Source organism: Corvus moneduloides, chromosome 3, assembly GCF_009650955.1.
Source record: "Corvus moneduloides isolate bCorMon1 chromosome 3, bCorMon1.pri, whole genome shotgun sequence".
NCBI classification, from domain to species: Eukaryota; Metazoa; Chordata; class Aves; order Passeriformes; family Corvidae; genus Corvus; species Corvus moneduloides.
In genome coordinates, this window is record NC_045478.1 from 107260348 (window position 1) to 107279074 (window position 18727).

The 18727-nt window shown below is 46.1% G+C and overlaps 1 protein-coding gene across 2 annotated transcripts in view; it reads right to left on the reverse strand.

Moving 5' to 3' along the window:
- Positions 1-18727, reverse strand: part of CAPN13 (calpain 13) — a 49741-nt gene that overhangs the window by 1595 nt on the left and 29419 nt on the right. For both annotated transcript variants that reach the window (XM_032103248.1, XM_032103247.1), the window contains 11 exons: positions 18149-18294; positions 14901-15061; positions 13302-13338; positions 11621-11683; positions 10527-10584; positions 9912-9979; positions 8299-8367; positions 7080-7158; positions 4232-4348; positions 1821-1876; positions 754-799 (listed from right to left, as the gene is read on the reverse strand). In XM_032103248.1, the coding sequence (XP_031959139.1) occupies positions 773-799; positions 1821-1876; positions 4232-4348; positions 7080-7158; positions 8299-8367; positions 9912-9979; positions 10527-10584; positions 11621-11683; positions 13302-13338; positions 14901-15061; positions 18149-18294 (881 nt within the window). In that variant the 3' untranslated portion in view covers positions 754-772. The remainder of the gene's footprint in view (positions 1-753; positions 800-1820; positions 1877-4231; positions 4349-7079; positions 7159-8298; positions 8368-9911; positions 9980-10526; positions 10585-11620; positions 11684-13301; positions 13339-14900; positions 15062-18148; positions 18295-18727) is intronic.

Genomic DNA, 18727 nt, shown 5'->3' on the forward strand with positions numbered 1-18727 from the left:
CACTGCACGTTTTCTCTAAGGATTGGGTTTCATCCCTGTTTTCTCCTCAGTGAGAAATGTCTGGGACCAGCACTAACACTCTAACACTGCAGCTGGAACAGTGGCATCCCAAAGGGTTAGCAGAAGCACGATGGCTGAGATGGTTCTTGGTGTATAAACAGCACAAGTTTTGCAGAAAAGGGCAGAGTCTTTCAGGAGAACCAAGCAGCAAAATCAGAAAGTCTAGAGGAAGGAAGTCCCTCTCTAAGTGTGACATAAAGTGAGCAAACATCAAAAGAAGCACAAGGTTGGGACTGCTGTTCAAATGTAAACTAAATCACATAATTCAGTTAAAAATGTGAAATCAGATTGACCAAGAAATCTAAGTTACTGTGTATACCCACCCTTTATTTGACTTTACATTTGCTGCTGTGTAAGATATGCAGAGATAATTGCACCCCTCAGAAGAAAACAAAAAAGAAGTCCTGCTCACTCATCTATTATCTCAGGTGGGGGGACAAGTTTCAGCTGAGCCATTGGTCGTCTGCTTGACTGGTCAGGTCATCAGCAATTCCCCAGAAAAAATAGCCCAAAGTCCAATTCCCTTTGAAGCCCCTCTCATGCTGCAGCTCTCACCCCTTTTCCTCTCACAGCTCCTTCTCTGAAAACCCCCCATAACCCCAGGCTGAGCTTCCTGCAAGGGCCCCACTCACATTCACTGTGGCCACTCTAAGGGCCCCACCCTCTCTTGTCAGCACCGAGGAGGTATCTTACCATGAGCTCTTGCATCTCTTTACGTGTACATGACAAGAGTCAGCCACTGGAAAAAGGAGAAGGAAAGGTGCGTTTAGATAAGGATGGTACACCAAGTCTTCAGACGTGTCTCAGGACAGGGGTGACCCAATGACTGTAGTCCTTTTGTACTGCACAGGGATAGGGAAGGGATTTTGGAACTGCCTCTTTCCCTTATTACAATTCAGACCCAGAAACACTTTCCATATGTTGTTTTCCATGATAAATTATTGCAGCAGCTGCAGTAGGAGCAGTTGCTGGGAAAGGGTGGCACCTGCCTGATTGCACGTGGAAGGGATAGCAACTCCTGGGAACCTGGCTGCCCTACAGACTACCCTATAAAATAGGTTCAAGTCCTCTGCTTGCCAGCTGTGCTCTGCCCTTGGTGCAAAACAGATTTAATGAACGATGAGGCTCTGCACTAACCACAGAGTGTAAACAGGAACTGGCGAGACTGTAAAAGGCTTTTTTAAAAAATCCTTTTAAACACTGGGTTGTCAAATAACAGTCCCCAGACTGATAAAATGCAGTACTCAGGCATATCACTATGGAGCACAGCAGGATTTTTGCTTCAGACTAGCTGATAAAAAGTCTGATGTATCCCCATTCAGTGAGCTATCCTTCAGGCTGTGCTTTTAAGACAAACAGCAGCAGCAAGCATTTGTCTGCTGTTTCTTTCTTAAAACCAAATGTTTTGCAATTCAGGATTAACAGATGGGGCAGTAAGAAATGAGGGCATGTATATTTTTTTTGTCACTTCCTCAAAGACACTTTGAGCAGTGTTTCCAGCAATGACAGGCTGGTGTCAGGAAGGGAAGACTCTGTGCCTTGGCCATGGATGGCCACCTCTGTGTACAAGTGGGGCCGGGGAACACCAGGGAAACACCTCCCACACAGGATGTACTTCCAGCCAGGCAAAACCTTTAGCACTGTTTGCTAGGACAAAAGCCCTAGCAACATATATCACTCATCATCTTCAACTTCACCCTTCTGCTAACATGTGGTCCCACTGTGGAGCTGGAGAGAAGAGAAGGCAGGTGTGTTCTTACCTCCATTGTCGTCATCAGAATTTGTGATCCACCCTCTGCTAAGTTTTGGAATGCATCTAGGGGCAGAACAAAGAAAATCTTATTTCATGAGGAGGAAGCAAGAATGCAATGCAGACATAAGGCCGTGGCAGCTGAGGAGCAGAGCTGCAATCCCTGTGCTGGGATGCTCTGCCTGGCTCAGGTGTCCTGCCTGGCCACGTCTCATTTCCGTGCTGGGTACCTCTTCTGCCTCGGATCACAGCCTGGGAAGGCATTCCAATTTCAGGGCCAGAATTTGGCAGAAGTGTAGGGACAGGCAGTGCTGAATGTGGCTGCTTTCATCTCCTCTCATAATTTGTTTCAATTGTTTTCCTGCCTGAAGACTGACAGGAGCACGGTGAACTAATGAAACACATCTTCCCACAGGGAAACTTCCTGTTGGTCCTTTTCCATCCTCCCTGGCAGCGAGTGATCGCAGTGTGCCCTAAAGAAAGTGATTCTCTTGAAGTCATTAGTATGCCTTGCAAGCTTTTTGCAGGGAATATAAATGCAGATGCTGCTGTTATTCAGCTAGAGTTTGAAATTAACATTGCTGAAAGTTTTTTTTGACAGAACACTTTGCCATCAAAAAATTTAAATCCATTCAAATATTGTTATTCTATGTGCATATTTATATTGCAACATGTCTAGGAGAAGTCTTCAAACCCAAGTGTTTGGATAAACTCAAAACACAGTATTTTGAGGGTTTTTATTTATTTAGAAATTACTTTTTCCCTAGAAATGTGCTGTTATAAACAGTAATAAAAAGCTGAAACAAATTTAAGTCTGTCTATCCTTGAGTAACACATTTCTCTGGGAGCCTGGAGTTTCCCACCCTGAATGGAAAATACTTTCTAAGATCATGAATGTTTCAAAACCTGCCCAGCCTTAGCAAAAAGGCTTCTGGGAGAGGGTAGGAAGAGGGCACCAGGGCTCACCTGCCTCTTAGGAGGCCACCAGAGCTACCTGTATGGCCCAGAGCAGAGAGGAAAGGTAGCACATCCAGCCTACACTGCTCTGAAGAAAGGCACAGAACAAGGAAATCCTCATGTTGTGCCCAGTCCCTTGACAAGGCTGTGTTTGCAGGGCTGGGCTTGCACCCAGCAGTCTTTTTAGGAAAAAATGGCAGCACCGAAATTACCTCCTCTGGGCAGAGGTAAGTGCCTCTTTACTGCTTCATTAACTCCAGTTAAATAGAATTTGCAAAGAAGCTGCTGCTTTTGGTTTGAGTCCTATCTCTGGCTATCTTGAAAGGATGAGTAATGATTTAATGGGACAGATTTTATCTTCCCTGCTGCATTCACATCATCATAAAGGTTGACTGCCTTTTATTCCCACTTGGAACCCTTATCCTCTCCTCTAACAAACTGATTCACAATGATCTGAAAAGTTTGAGAACTGTATTCCACATTAACCCCTCTGTAAAGTGGTAACTGAAAGAGTGGAGAGCATTTTAAGATTCTCATTACAGACAGCAATGAAACTTTCAGAGGCTCCTTTCCGCATGGATGCAAAGGATTTGTCTTTACATTGGCACTTAAAATGTAAAAGGATCTTTTTTAAATGAAAAAAAAAAATACTATGGCACTAATTTAGGCATAAGAACTTTCATCTACAGCAAGTGACATGTATAATCATGACAAATGGGTGTTTACAAGTTTTTTTTTTTAAATGAAAGCATTAAAATCGGGACACGCTCTGATTTTACACCACTTTCAGAGCTGCTTCTGCTGCACTCCCTTGAAATGGGATTTTAGGCAGTGTCATCCAAGCAGATCTGCTGACCACTATTAGCCCATTAAACATCAGTGCTAAAAACACATGGGAGAAAATGAACACTCGTTTCCACGCACTGCTGAAACCCAGCTCATTCCAAAGACGGAATAAATTGCTGAAGCGATTTTCTAGCACAGGGGTCACAGTTGCTGGCTTCTTTTAACTACCAGACTCCAGTCAAAATGCTTATTATTAGAGCAGCAAAAACTACGATTTCGTAAAACAGAATTTCATTTCCAGTCAGGCAAAAGCTCATTTACAGACACTCCTTCCTTGCAAGTGCCAGGCAATAGGTGGATGCAACACAGGGCACGGGTTTGTTTATCCACAGAGGATACTGGGCTTTCTCCTTACCGAAAAACTGAGACAACTTCACTGAACACTAAACTGCTCTCTAGCAGCCAGTTGCTCCAGCGGGCAGGAGATAAACCCGGCTCCTGGCAAACAGGCTGCCCAAAGGCCACACCTGGACTTGGGGGAGGTTTGTCACTTCCAAGAGACGCTGTTAGACGCGTATTATTGTGTTTTGCGTCGTGTCCCTTGTCCCCTGCCGCTGCTCTCAGCCTGGCTTGCAGGCCACCCTGCTGCCACGTGCCCTGGTGGGTGCTGGCACTCACGGGTCATGGTGTCGAGGCGCAGCATGCAGCACACGAAGTCCGAGAAGCCAACCCTGCCGGCAGCATCGCCGTAGCGCAGCATCATCAGGCGCAGCAGCTGCGCCGTGGCGGCCAGACCTGCCGAGGGAAGAGGACAGGGACGTGCTGGGAGGGATGCAAAGGCTCTGAGGGCCTCCTGCACCCTGCCAACAAGCTGGGGGCATGCTCAGCCCCCCGCCCTGGCACGCATTCCTGGACAGCCATTCCCCAGCTTCGTGCCTAGGAGTCGGGGTAGGGTAATGGAAAAACGAAGCTGTCTTACTCACTGACTCCCATTGTGGCTTAAGTCAGCAAGCAGCAAACACTGAGCTAACTAATCTAGTGTTATCTCGCTTTGCCTTTTTAGCTTTTATTTTCTATAAGAAAGGGCGATTTTCTTTGGCTCATAACTGTAAAAGTGTGAGCGTAGCACAACACCACTGGCTCTTTCTGCTAAAGAGGCAGATGCTGCATAGCATGCCTGGGATTCTTAATTTTTACATTTTCTCTTCTATTAGAAAATGGTGAAGGGTGCATTTCTTTTTTATTAGCTGATAATTCAGTATTTGTGTCACAGTCTGTTTGGATGGAAATTGGTATTCAACTGAATGAACAAAAATTGCTTTTTAGAATGATTCTTTTATTAGTTAAATAAAACTACCCTGAATGTGCTGGCTGTGTAAGAGGAATAATTTAAATATATTTTGCACTAAAAGCTGATTTGCGAAACAAAAGGAAAATTTTCTGCAGAGAGCTGGACTGATAGCTTTAGTTTAATGCCTTCTCTGAGACTTCAGAAAAGTCTCATTTGCTCACTCCAGGTTTTAGTAGCTCAGCTGGATGTGAAGTAACTTTCCTGCTTTTTCAACCAGGTCTAAACTTTTCCGTTTTAAATGAACTCATCACGGAGCTAAATTAGTTGAAAAAGCAGAAATAAAAGAAATGGCTTCTCTACACCTGTGTAGGGAGAGAGGGAGCCAATGGAAGTTGTTCAGTACCAACATTGACAAACTCTGGTTGCATGAGCCTAGTTGGAGGTCTCCAGCAGGAAGCAGGTACGCAGTGCTGAATAATTAAACAATGGAAATACATTTGGGCTTAAGATACATTTCAAATTGAGGTAAACCTGATTTTATATTCTTTTCATAGGAGAAAAAGATAGTAATTAGAAATAAATCTAATTAATGAAATGTCTTCTGTGATTCTGGTTTTAAACCACTGTAGCAGTGAGCAATGAATTCTATTTTTAACCTTTTGAAGACAGTGGAAATTCAATCAAGCTCTCTCCAGAGAGCAGATTCTAGCAAACATTGCTTATGGGATGCTATAATCATGTCTTACACAAGTAAAACACCAACAATTTGGCCTGGTCAGTCTGGGATATACTTGTTCTGAAATCTGCTCACCCGGCAATGTCTCTCAATTAACCTCATCAAGCAGACTGAATGGTCAGTCCTCCCTTTTCACAAGACTTTTCAGCTGATTTGTAAGACTGCTCCCCAAACCTTTTATCTGCTGGATTCCTCCCTCTGTTTTTAGCCAAGCTTTAAAATACAGACTTGACGTTTCCCTATCTATAAAAATTAATTTTAATCATTTACTGTTGCCACAGAGGACTTTGTAAACACATCAGGCCAGTGCTGCTGCATTTCAGGGCAGCACTGCTGTTAATGCAGCTGGTGTGCTTTACTCTGACCCGTCATTGTTATTGGAAACATTAGGAAAACAGTGAAAATTAGGCACACACTGCAGTGTTTTGTTGGGGAAAGCACTGAACACTTCAGGGAACAACTGGCTAGGAGCTGTATTTAGATAGATTAATACCATTCCCAGAGGTAGCACCAAGCTCCTAAATGCCTTCTGAGGTTCCTACTTAGAAGCCAGGGCAGGGATCATCCCATTGCCAAACCAGATTCAAGCACAGCTGTCTGGCTCACAGGGCAGCAAGAATGAGCTTATAATTTTCTTCTCCACTCAGAACGGCTTGTAGCCAAACATGTATTGAATTTGCCATTTAACACTGTCTTTTTATCCCTTCAAACAGCTGCATTGTTTTGGCTGACAGGACTTTTCCATGCACAATTTCCTCCCACTTTTCAGCATCTTTCTCACAGAATGGCCCTGGCAACTTCTCCTTTGACATTTGGCTCATCAGTTCTGCGCTCCTCAGGCAGATGCTGATGCTCTGCCCAGCTCTCAGCAGCAAAAAAATTACGCATGCATCCCCCCAGCTGATGGCTTCCAGGGATAGGAATCCTGCACCAGCCTCCTCCTGGGACAGCACCCCTCCGAGCTCCAGGGAGCCAAATGAGAGCCTCTCTACTGTACAGTTAAAAGGGGATCGCTGGGTCAGAGATGTATTTCATGCACAAAGTCTCTGTTGAGACGACCCAGCTGAAGTGCTTCGCTAACGCGCACTCACTGAGAGTTTCAGCGCTCAGTAGCCAACAGAGGTCAGTGCAAACTAAATAAATGCCTGTCAGTGTGGCTTTCCCTTCTAGATTTAGTCGCTGCCCTGGAGAGAAACTGCAGGAACTGGGGCGACTCTTCCTTCCATTCTTCCTTGCTCCTTTCCTCTACTGGGTATTTCATCCATGACCTAGAGAGAATATGGATAAGCTAGTCTGGCCAGTGCTGCACTTCTCTGCATCTCTCTGCTGGCTCCCCAACACAGACCTCTGAGCAGAGCTGTGATCTAACTGGCATTTCTGTGAAATCCAACCCACTTTCTCCCTAAAGCTCTTTTTTTTTTTTCCCCTCTTCCTTTTTCATCCTTTCCTTCACTGCCACAGGGACAAGAAAGGGAGCTGCTTGGCACCTCTGGGCGTACCTGCTGCCTGTATCGCACTCTTCAGTTCAGCAACATCAAGAAATCCAGAATGGTTTCTGTCTTCCTTGCTGAAGATATCCTAAAATACAGTGCAAAGACAGATTTCAAGCCCTTACCAGCATTCCCCACACTTACTACCACAAGCAGTTACGTATGTTCTCCTCCCTTAACAAACACGCTGCGAGGAAGTTTAACAGGTGAGATGGGGAGGCCGTGACGAGGGAGACCCATTTTCAGAAGGCTCTGAGAGAATGTTACTGTGAAAGAAATCCCACAGATTTGGGTGGGAAGAAGCCTTTTTGCTCACTCTCCATGGCTTATGTGTGTGAGAAAGCAATGAGAATAATCAACTTCATTGACAAAAAGACGTTGTCTATAATACGCAGATTAAGCCAAGAGTCCCTCATACCCAGAATGGTGTGGGATCATCTTTCCTAAGACAGCACAAGCCACACTTGAGGTGCTGTCAGTAGGAAGAGCATTGTGTCTAGGGAACTGGCACTCTGTGTCCTAGGTGGCTTCAGACCATCTCAAGAGGGCTGAAAAAAATTGGAGCCCACCCAAATGTGAGTGCTCGGGAAACCTTCCTGCACCCATCCCGCACCAAGCTGGAGGGAGAAGGGCCATGACAGAAGCTGCCATGCATGCCCTGGCTGTGAATTTAGATGGGACCCTAAACACCATGCTCACTGCTTCCAGACCTAGTGCTTGTCCCAGAACAGAGACATTTCTCCCAAAGCTTTCATCAGCTCCTATACATTTCCACTAGAAACTGCAGCAATGAGGAAATGACATTTTTCAGACTCTGTTCAAGAAGTCATTTCAGCGTAGAAAGTTTGTTTAAAAAAAAAAAAAAACCTACAAAAATGCCAGTGGTGGCACAGACACCGCGATTTCCATCAAATTCTGAGCCTAATTGGCCTTCCTACCTTTCCCCTCAATGTTCCCTGGGCTGGAAAAGCCTGGGCTGCTCATTTGGAGCACTTTACACACACCGCTGCCTCCCTAGCGTGTGAGGAGGGACCTCTGACCCGCTAAGCAAGCAGCCTTTGCAACACTCCCCCCCGCAGCGCTCTGAGAGCACGGAGCATCTGCTCCCTGCTGCTGGAAAACCCCAGGGTACAGAACCCACAGCGTGCCCAGCACCCACAGCCAAGAGAGATCCACCCACAGCCAAGAGAGATCCACCCACAGCCAAGAGAGATCCACCGCCCCGTACCGTGTACTTCGTGAGACTCTGCCAGAGGCTCCCGAACTCCTGCAGGGTGAGTCTCCCGTTCGAGTTGAGCTGTGCATTTAGTTAAGAATCGAGCACTTAGTGAGAGCTAAACCTGGCTGTCTTTGTTCCCGAGGATGCTGCCTCTTCTGTTACTTTGTGTTGAGTTTTTCTGCTCTCAGTTGTGTTTAAATCCACCTTCTTTGTCTCATTGTACAGCTGCTCATGCCTGTGGCTCACAAACCACAAAAGGTTTCTATTTCTAAGGTGCCTTTAACCAGAAGGGAAGCTGCAGTGACATTTAGCCCTGGAGCACAGACACTCCTATGAATGAACATGGCCCCACGGCCTTGCCTCTGCATGGGGCACCACAGGATCTGCTCTTACTGGATCCTCCAGGAGAACAAGCACTGAGGAGCCAAGAGCACGAGATGATCCTGATGCCTTCTGTCAAAAGGCAGCAGCAGCCTCTGAGCCATGCACAGGACCCCAGGGGTGTCAGCAGACATTCCCCAGGAATGCATGAAGGGCTGTGTCAGTGTGCCTGCTCCCCTCCACACTCCACCCAGGAGTCTTGGGCAGACCCAAAGCTCCCACCCTAATGTAGGATGGTGAAAACTCCCTGAAAGCAAAACTCATCACCAGTGAAATACAAGCAGACAAGTGCTACTGTTGTGGAACCTGAGTGAAAAAAGCTGATCCTGGCTTTGCAGGCCAGGATAGGTCACACTGTACATGGATTATCTGCAGGCCAGAGAATTAAAAATCCATCCTGAGTTATAGCAGAGCAGAGGCTTTGTCAGCTCTTTGCACGTGCCATGCATTCACAGTGCCCATTTATCCCAGGACAGGCTTTGCAAAGGGGGAAATGTCTCTTTTGATAGCTAGATGCTGAAAGCTGGAAAGAGAGAGTGACTTCTGGTCATTTTTATTCATTCTCTGGCAGTTTTTAAAGGTCTGAAAATGTCTCAAAGGTTTTTCTAGGCATGGAGGAAAAAAGACAATGAGCAAGCAAGGGGGAAAGCCACACGAGGGAGAATGAATGTTTTCATCAAGGAGCCCTCTTGTTCTACAGTGGCCAGAAATGTACTTCTCATGTTGTCTTGTTAACAGTAAAAGGACTGAGTGATTCAGCTAAATAGGAAAGATACACTGGAAAGATATACTGGAATGGCCTGCCGGGCAAGTGCCTGGGATTCAGCAGTGACAGTGTTTCTGCCCCTGACACCAGCATTGCTGGCAGCCTACTCAGGTGCCACCCCAGGCCAGCATGGTGCAGCCAACACAGAACAGCTAAGCTATGCCTAAACTCTGTCCTGCCTCCTTGTCTCTGCTCTGCCTTAGACCCCCACACAAAGGTGAAGCTTAGCCAAGCCCCAGAGAAGGCAAAATGAGAGAGCAAAGAGTCAGCTGGCAGCAGAAGGTTGACCCTCACCTTTCAGCAGACACACCAGAGCCAGGGCATGCACAGCAAAGTCCTGCACAGACAGTTATTTATTGGGGACTGGGGCTGATATTTACTTGCAGGTTCTCACACACGGATGCTCAGCTCAGCCATAACTCAAGGCAAGGATGGGCAGCACCAGGGAAGTTTATTGCTTCTGCTGAAAGGATACATCCATCAGGGCTAAAATGCTTCTGCATGAATCAAAGGTGAATCTCCCACCCAGGCTGGTCATCTCATCTGCAAGGATTGACAAAACAGAAGGAATTAGTGAGAGCAAGGGCTGTGACAGGCATCAGGACACTGTTCTGAGGGAAGGAGGACACCAGGCTGAAGGCTCACACAGCTGAAAAGCCCCAGCTCTGGTTCAGGTTCTTGAACAGCAGCAAGGGCTCTGTGCCAAGCTGAGGGAATCCGCACATCTCAGACATCTCTACCTTCCCCAAGGACAGGTGTCCTGCTTGGGCTCACTCTGCACAGTCCCTGCCCACCTCCCTGCCCGGACGGAAACTCTTCCCTCTTGAAATAAGGATAAGGGAAACAACAGTGAAAGAAAGGCCACTTATGCTGAATTATCAAGTCCTAAGAGCACTTTAAGCCTTGTGCATGGCTGAGTTGGCTCCAGCCCTCCAGCTGTGCCCCTCTCATGCTCTGATCCCCCTGTGCAGTAAGCCACAATGAGGATTTTTAAAGGACCATCAGGACATCACTAAATCCTGTGCCTAATTTACTCTAGTCTAAGGATAGGGAAGCACCAAAAACATTAGTTGGGCTGTAAAAGCTTTACCTTGCAAGATCACTTCATTAAGGAGTTGTTGCAGCTGCGAGGCATCAATAGTTGAGCCCTAATGAAAAATAAAACACAAAGAGAGGTCTGTGAGCATAAAGTTTTCTCCTGTGTCACTTTTGCCCAAAACTTCTTTTCTCTGGCACTGTGGCAGCCAAGAACCTCTGCTTATATATCAAAGGAGCAGCAGCATCCCCATGGGAACATAACAAAGCCCTCCACGCTGCCAGCCCACTCCTGGTCCTCCCCTACAACTGCAGGGGAGTTACAGGCACTGCCATCCCCATGGGGTTTGTCCAGCAGGGATGGGACTCCACCAGCCCCGAGCTGGGGAGCTGTGGATGGGCAAGCCCAGCAGGCAGCTGTGTGAGCAGGCTGGGAGCGCAGGCACTGCTGCCTGCTTCCCTCGGAGCGATCCCATCAGCGATCCCGGCCGCCTCCCTCCCGAGAGAGCCCCGGGACACTCAGCGTGGCAGCCCGTGCTCATTTTCACCGTCACACATTGATATAACCATTAACTGCAAGAGGTCCATTGTGCAGAGACTTTTGACAGTGATTTTTTTCCTCTTGACTAAGTCAAGGAGTTCTTTATAACAGTTTATTAAACCATTAAAAGCATCTCCTGTGAACACAGAGCTTGGCTCTGAAAGAGCAGGAATCAATTACTCAAACGCTGACTGATGTCTGGTTTCCAAGTGCTGAGAAGGCAAATGGAAAGTGATGCTGATGAGAGGGGGGAACTACCCAGGGCTTTCTAATTGCTTTCAGCAAATAAACAAACCAAAGCAAGGAAAAAAAAAAAAAAAAAGAAAAGTACACATGCAAGCCCATCACCAGCACAACCATAAATCTCCAATATTCCACTGATATATGGCACTAGACAATCTATCCCAGCTGAATGTCCCATTTTTCTGGGGGTTTTGGCAGGTCAATCAATACCATTTTCAGGGTATCCACTTGAGGATGGAGCTACATTTCCAAAAAAAAAAATTCTAAATGGATTTGTATCAGCATCATAGATCAGTTTTTCTTTTTGCAAGTCCACTTGTGGTTTTTTTATTATTTTTTTCAACAAGATGTTTTAGAGAGGGTACCTGCTCAGCGTATTTCAGGAAAAGAGCCTTATAGGAGCTGTCCTGGTTCCATCTTGGTGCATCCTGCATCAAAGACAAAGTGCAGACATAAATAATTCAGCTACAAAACAACTGGAGGCAAAAGTCTGCTGATCCAAACAGCACTTTGGAGGGGCAGGGAATGTACAGCACGGGCTGCAGTTTTCACACCCCCAAAATAAAGTGGACTAGGAGCGAGCAACAGCTACTGCAATGAAGAAAGAAGCATATTTTGGATGTTAGCAGTTAGCACAACTAGGAAGGAGCAGTTCAAGGCCTAAGGAAGATGACAGAACACATCCAGGGTGGAATTCAGCAAGTCAATACATGAATATAGAGATACAAAGCCTGATCCTTATTGCTGGACCCTGGTTGGTACCACTGGCTCAGGGCATGTGAAGATTCATGTGAACCAAGAAAATAGAGCAGGAGTTGGCTTTTCCTTTCTCTTGTACCTTCTCAACCCCAAGGCAGACTTGACTATACCTAAGCAATTGCAATTCAATAGTTAAGTGATTTTTTTCAACCCTCTAGTGGAAAAGGTCCACCAGGCACTAAGGGGAATTATCCTTAACATTAAAAAGTTTAAAAAAAAATAATCTAAGCCCAAGACCCAATGCCTTTATCTCTGTGTGAGATATTTCATACCAAAGAAGCCCAAATACCTGATCAAGAGCAGAAACCACAATTCATCAAAGTCAAAACACTTGCTAAGGACAACAGCCAAGTAGACTGACAGCTTGTCAGTGGAAAGAGATAGTGAGCCACCATTTACACTACCCCTCTAATGGGGCTTAGTTGTGTGCTGGAAAACGAATCACAGGGAAAGGACTGTTTTCTGTTCCCCTGAAGCAGCTTCACACCTCTAGCTTCAATGACCTGTGTCTTTGAAGGCTGTAAATAGCAGCCTCTCAGTGGCAGGGTTTTGCTGGTGGGACCAGCAGGGACTGGACCAGCCCTGGAAATATACACAGCTCACAGCAAGAAGTCAAAAAACCCATGGTAGCTGGGCTGGACAGGCAAAAATGTGTGTTGAACTAGAGATGCAGCCAGTTCCAAAGTGTAATTTGCTTTATGTCTCTGTCTCTGAAGATATCTTGATGAAAATCAAAAGAAATCTGATTTGAGTCTCATCCCTATGGATTCCTGGGCTTTATAGGGTACAAGAACTTAAATGAAATCATTCCCATGGGGAAGGCATGTCCAACCCCATTTACAGGAATTAAATTTCCCTCTTTCTCCCCCACGGATATATACCCATTTTACAGACATTGAAAGACTTTAGAACCTTTTAAGTGCTCTCTCCCCTCCTATATTTGGTTTCTCAAAGTGTTAAAGATCATGAGGTGAAAAGGACACACAGACAGACTGACAAAGGGACTGCATAAGACCTGTTTCCTTAAAAATCAGGCTCTAAAAAAGACATATGAGAAGAGGAAGGGCTTTGTTGCCACTCCCATCTCTCCAGAGAGGTGTCCTACCCTCCCAGCAAGGTTGCAGGGTGCCAGAGTCAGACTCTGGGACTGTAGTGGGTGGTAAAGGGAGAAAAGATCAGATGAAGAAGAGGTGTAGAGTAGAGATGACCAGTAGAGGTGACCAAATGATCAGCTCTCTGGGAACCATTCACCACCACCAGAATCTACACCAGTTTTCAGACTCTTACCATAGGAGGCACTGGGTCAGTCAGGGAGTTTGAGTTCCTAGAAAAGAGTTACAAGAATCAAACTGGGAGAAAAGAGGCCTTTCCAGAGCACTGATTTGCAGCTGTGGAGGAAGCCAGGCACCAGCAGCAGCACTCACCCAGCCCATGGCCCCACAACAGGCTCAGCACCCATGGCCCAGCCTGGCCCAGTTCAGACAAGGCTGCTGCACCAGTCCTGGGTCTCTCAGTGCAAACAGGCACAGACAGGTCTGAGTCTCTGGCTGCTCTGGGGCCCCTGCCTTCCCCAAGCCAGCTCTGTTGGCACCAGCAGCAGAGAAAGGGTAGCTGAGCATGCCAGGACTAACCTCACCATGCAGAAGACAGGGCTGCCCTGCCTTGAGACACAGAAATTTTTCACCTCCTTTCTCTTTGCCCAGCTTAACAGTCAGGAATAAAAATAGCATCTGGGCTATTAAAAGGCAACATCTTCTAAATGCCTGCAGACTGCCTGAAACTGGGCCAGGGTCACCATTCCTAAGACACACTTAGCAGCCACATTCAGTACTTGAGTTTTGCTTTCGGTAGAGCAATCAGACAAGCTAGGTTCTATTTTTGTAACATCTGTATAGGTAAGTGCTGCAAAGACCCACTGGAAGGTCATCTCCACACTTGGCCTAGCTCAGGAAGGTCTGTGAGAGCCAGAGGCTCTCCTGAAAAGCTCACTTCCAGGGCTGAGCTGTCTCACACATGACTCATCCTGCTGACGGCAGTCCAGCCCACAGCACGGACTCTTTGTGTTTGCTTTCCATAACTCAGGAGTTGCCTCACTTGGTTCTGGGCTATTTTTGCCAGGGGCCAAAGCCTAGAAAGCAATCTCATTAGTAAGATATGGGCCAGTGAGGTAAGAGCTGCAATCACATCCTCTAAAAAGCCTGCTGAAGGGAAGGCACTGCACAGCTGATGCTTGCAGGTCATTTGGTGAGGCTGAATGCTGGGGCTTGCTTATCTGGAGTAAACCACACCCAGGTATTCACGTGGTAATGTGAACGTGTGTGTGGTAATAGCTGCCTTTGCATGAACTCAGATACCATTTTTCCACTAAACTTATCTTCAAGGCCACTCTCACACCTACAGGGAGCCCTGCCAGCCTGTCTATGGAGTGAAAGGATCAAGGCCTTTCACTGCTCTTGGCTTCTCCACGTCCCACTCCGAGCAGAATGGGACATAATCCATCTGGCATCCAGCCAGCAGAACATAAGAAACTACCAAACAGCTGTTAAGAATTAAGGAAAACAAGCTCCCAGTCCTCCCTTCAGCAAAGAGAAATGTCCCCACAATCAGTGGTAGAGGACATATCTCACAATTACTGCTCCCTTGTGTGGCTCTTTGTACCAAAGCTGAGACCCTTGGTGGCTGCAGATGAGTTCCTGCCCTGCTCTGCAGTGGCCACCCTTGTGCACCTGATCCCCCTCAACATGCTGTTTTACACTCCTCTGTGCCTTCCCACCCCCTCCAAGGACACACTGAAAGCAAATTGCCACATCAGTTAGCTTGACATTAAATAGTTCATTCCTGGCACACTGTGAGTCTGGGGCTTTTAAGGAGTGCATATCATCTTACTCAGCGTAGTCTTGATTCTTTATGAAAATTCGTAAGAGAAATTCGAATTCTTGCTCCTCTGCTCCAGCAGGAACAATGGCATAGGTTCCTGGGCTCAAGGTAAAGTAGCTGGTCACATCCCGAGTCCGGATAAAAATTTGTTTCAGAAGTCTGGAGTTCTCCTGAAAGAAAAATATAGCCAGCTATCTTCCCTTCCTGTTAGGAGCCAGAGTAAATCAGCAAGCACACTCACAGCAGCCTCGCATTCCCACACCTCTCTGAATACACACTGCATCTATCACGCCTCGGCCCCCCCCAGTGGCCTGAAAAGCCCATCCAGGGGGACAGACTTTTCTCAAGGACATATCAAAGTTGCTCAGTGGTGGAGGAACTGAAAGAAACAGAAGGCAAAATGAATGTAAGTAGATTTGCAGAGAACTTCAATTAACATTAAGCAGACTGGAGTTCATGAAGGAATCAAGGATGAGTGCTCTTACTAAAAAATTCCCTGAGATCTTCTGTGACTCAGAGGGGTCAGAGAGCCCTCTAAGCATGTCATCCAGATGACAATGCTTCAAGAATCACAATCCAAACCAGCAAGTGTCACAAGAAAATGGAGTATTCTGATCTTTCATCTGTTATTCCAGTATTTTTCTGCTGAGATGAAACAAATATAATGCAACAGCTATTACTATGATGACATGTAAAGATAGCATAATAAAAAACCCTTCCTTAACATATTCCCCAAAATATATCAGCGTGTATAAATTCCATTTAGAATGGTTCTACAGCGTGGCAGAGTTATTTATGAGCCATGCCTTTGGGAGACAATAACATAAAACTGCTATTTTGGAAGGGAAAAAAAAACCAGGATGACTACTGTTACAGACGGCTGGGAGGTACACAGACTGCCGAGTATTATGGGTCAGATCTTGAGCAGATAGAAATGGACAGTGCTGCAAAGAAATAAATGGTGTAATACTTTTTTTTCCCCACTTTTGAGCCTTATTCCACATTCCTTGTGGTAAAAAGCAGAAGCAGATTAATATCTCAATGGAATCAAAATCGGTGTGAGATAAGAATCAGCCTCTATACATTTCTCAGCTCTATCACACAACATTAAACTTCCCTCACAGCCATGTATTAGTGTTCCAAGTCTATATTTAATCAAAGGCTTCCTAGAGCTATCAGATACGTCCATTCTGGTTTGCATCCTTGCCTGCACTGCATTCTCCTCTCATCCTTTATTATCGAGGGATAATACTCCTCTTACTTCACAGCAACAATTTGATGCATCTCAAAAGGTACCGAGCAATGGATGCTGCTGATAATGAATCACAGCAGTGAGAGCAGATCAGGGGGGAAGAGTGAAGCCACATGAATCTTGCCAACTGCACTCTCCTTGTGCAAAGCAACCCCTTGTAAACTTCTACCCAAAGATGCTCTCAGGCTCTGAGGGTGAACACTGGGGAATAAACTGAGGGAATGGCACTCACACCTACAGGTTTTAGCTCCTGAACTTGGCTTTTGCTGCTACCTGGACAGGACACCAGGCTGGCTGTGAGGAGCTGGTAGAGCAGCTCTCATATTAAAATACTTAATGTGTGTCTATGAGGGAATGTTTTCTGTATAGTCCTCTGTGTGAATGTGCACCAGTATGGTTATATTGATAAAAGCTGTGGTGTGACAGAGCAGCATAACTGTTCCCTTGCCCTCACTGTCCAGGGGCTCCACAGTAATCCTGGTGCCTCCAGTAATGCTCTGTTCTGGCCCCGCCTTTCAGCTCCTGTGTAGATCACCCCTAAGGACAGAAGCCCAAGTGACCTGAGCCCAAAGCCAGCCTGAGGTGAGCTATGGGCTGACAGCCCACAGAGGCCATGTCATCCAGTCTTGACAAACTCATCGAGGTCCATCCATCCTTGATCCATCTCATACCAAGACAGAGAAAACACACCTGAGCATTAACTGGATGGGAGGAAAAACTTAAAATATAAAACAAGAATAGAGAAAATCTGTCTCCTAGACTGCTTTCTGATTAAATAATCTCTTTTTTTGAGGGACCCAAGACCTATATCATCACCTCCCAGTGAATGTCATTTCTGTTAAAATGGGTAGCTAATCAAGGTGGATGAGCATCGTGCAAGAGCACACAGGGGCCTCCATGTCTGGTGACTTTTGGGGATGCTGGAAGGAGCAATTCCCCATTTACCAGGAGCAGCAGCTCTTTCTGAGTGGCACAGCTAGCCCCACAGAGTCCTGCAGGCTTGATACCTGCACAGGACAGAGGATATCCTCATAAAGGGATAGTGACTCCACTTGCTGGAGGGATGATCTTTTAATGACACTTTTTTATTTCTCAGACACATTTTTTTTATGAGCTACAAAGCCATGCTCTTCCTTTACGAGGAGCTGTTAAACTTACGGCATCAATTATTTAAAGCCTGGGACTAGGGCAAACCTCTCCAGTAATTAGAAGAATGTGAAATTAGGGTTATAGCAATCCCTGCCTCCCTTTTAGTCTTTGGGTTAAGAACAATAGCCTCCCACACTCATCAGCCAACAACAAAAACACTTTGGGAAAGGCTAGCATCCATCCACACTAGCACCTGTGCTTTCAGTAACAGGCTGATAAAAAGTAAGCCTGGTAGTGCTCTGAGAACAGCTTGAAAAGGCACCTCTCTGGACAGTCACCAAGAAAAAAAAACCAGAGAAATTGTAGTGGAGGTCCCAGGTATCGGAGTGGATTTCCTCTACACTGGTCTCAGGCAAAGGCTCCCATGTATTTCATAAATGTTTTTACCTGGCTCTTCAGATAGAAGACAGGAGGATGAGCACGACAGACCCACTTTGGGGAATGAGAGACCATCTGCTTCCCTGCTATACCTGGAGTGCTGCTCAAGGGCTGTGGCTAGTGCTGGCTGTCATGCCTTGTGCCCAGCCAGCACGGCATGTCACCAGTACTGCTGGGTATGCAGGATATTGCCCTGGCACATCTTCTGGCTGGGGGACTCCCTGAGTTTCCCAAGGCTATTTTGGGATGCTACAGAACTAAAAGTGCCACCTTTGTTCCTTAAGACATGAATAAAAGGAACTAAGCCTGCTTAATTCTATTTTTACTCTGAGTTTCTACAACAGAAGGCAACCAGAAATTCACGCCACATACTGACTTTTTACAGACCAAAAGGCAATTCAGCCTTTCACTCCCACATACAGGTAAAATAAACCACACAGAGAACAACAGTGCTCACATGATATCTGATTGTGCTTACCATGGTGATGAAAAAGCCGATCTTCAGGTTTTTTTCATCCTGCATATGCTCAGGGTGTTTTTGCATGAGTGAAATTGCTACATTATAGGTTTTTGGGTCGTGATCTAGCACTTTGAAAAAATACTGAGGGTTTGTTGAAACTGCACCTGCCAAGAAAGTGTTAATAGGTTAACAGTAGGCACACAGATGTTCCAGCAGTAGCCCATTGTGTAAGATCTTGCTTGTGTGGACCCAGAGGAGTGACTGCTCCGAGATCCTTTCAATACAACAGAGCACCTTACTCTCCACATTAGCACTAGAAGTTGAGGCATCTGGAGGTAAACTAATTGCACATTGATCATTTTAGAAATCTCTGGCAAAGTCACAGAAGTCATGCAGATTTCTCACCCCCCCTACATCTGCTTCACCTCCGTGGCACACTTTCCCAGCAGCAGAAAAGCAGTGACTCTTAATCAGACACCTGCCCCAGTGACTGAGCTGAAAAAGACTGCGGCTTTGAGAAGATAAACACATAGAAAAGGACAAAATGGCGCAAAGCCATCCTCTCCTTCCTTCCTGCTAGGGTTTGTGAGGGACAGA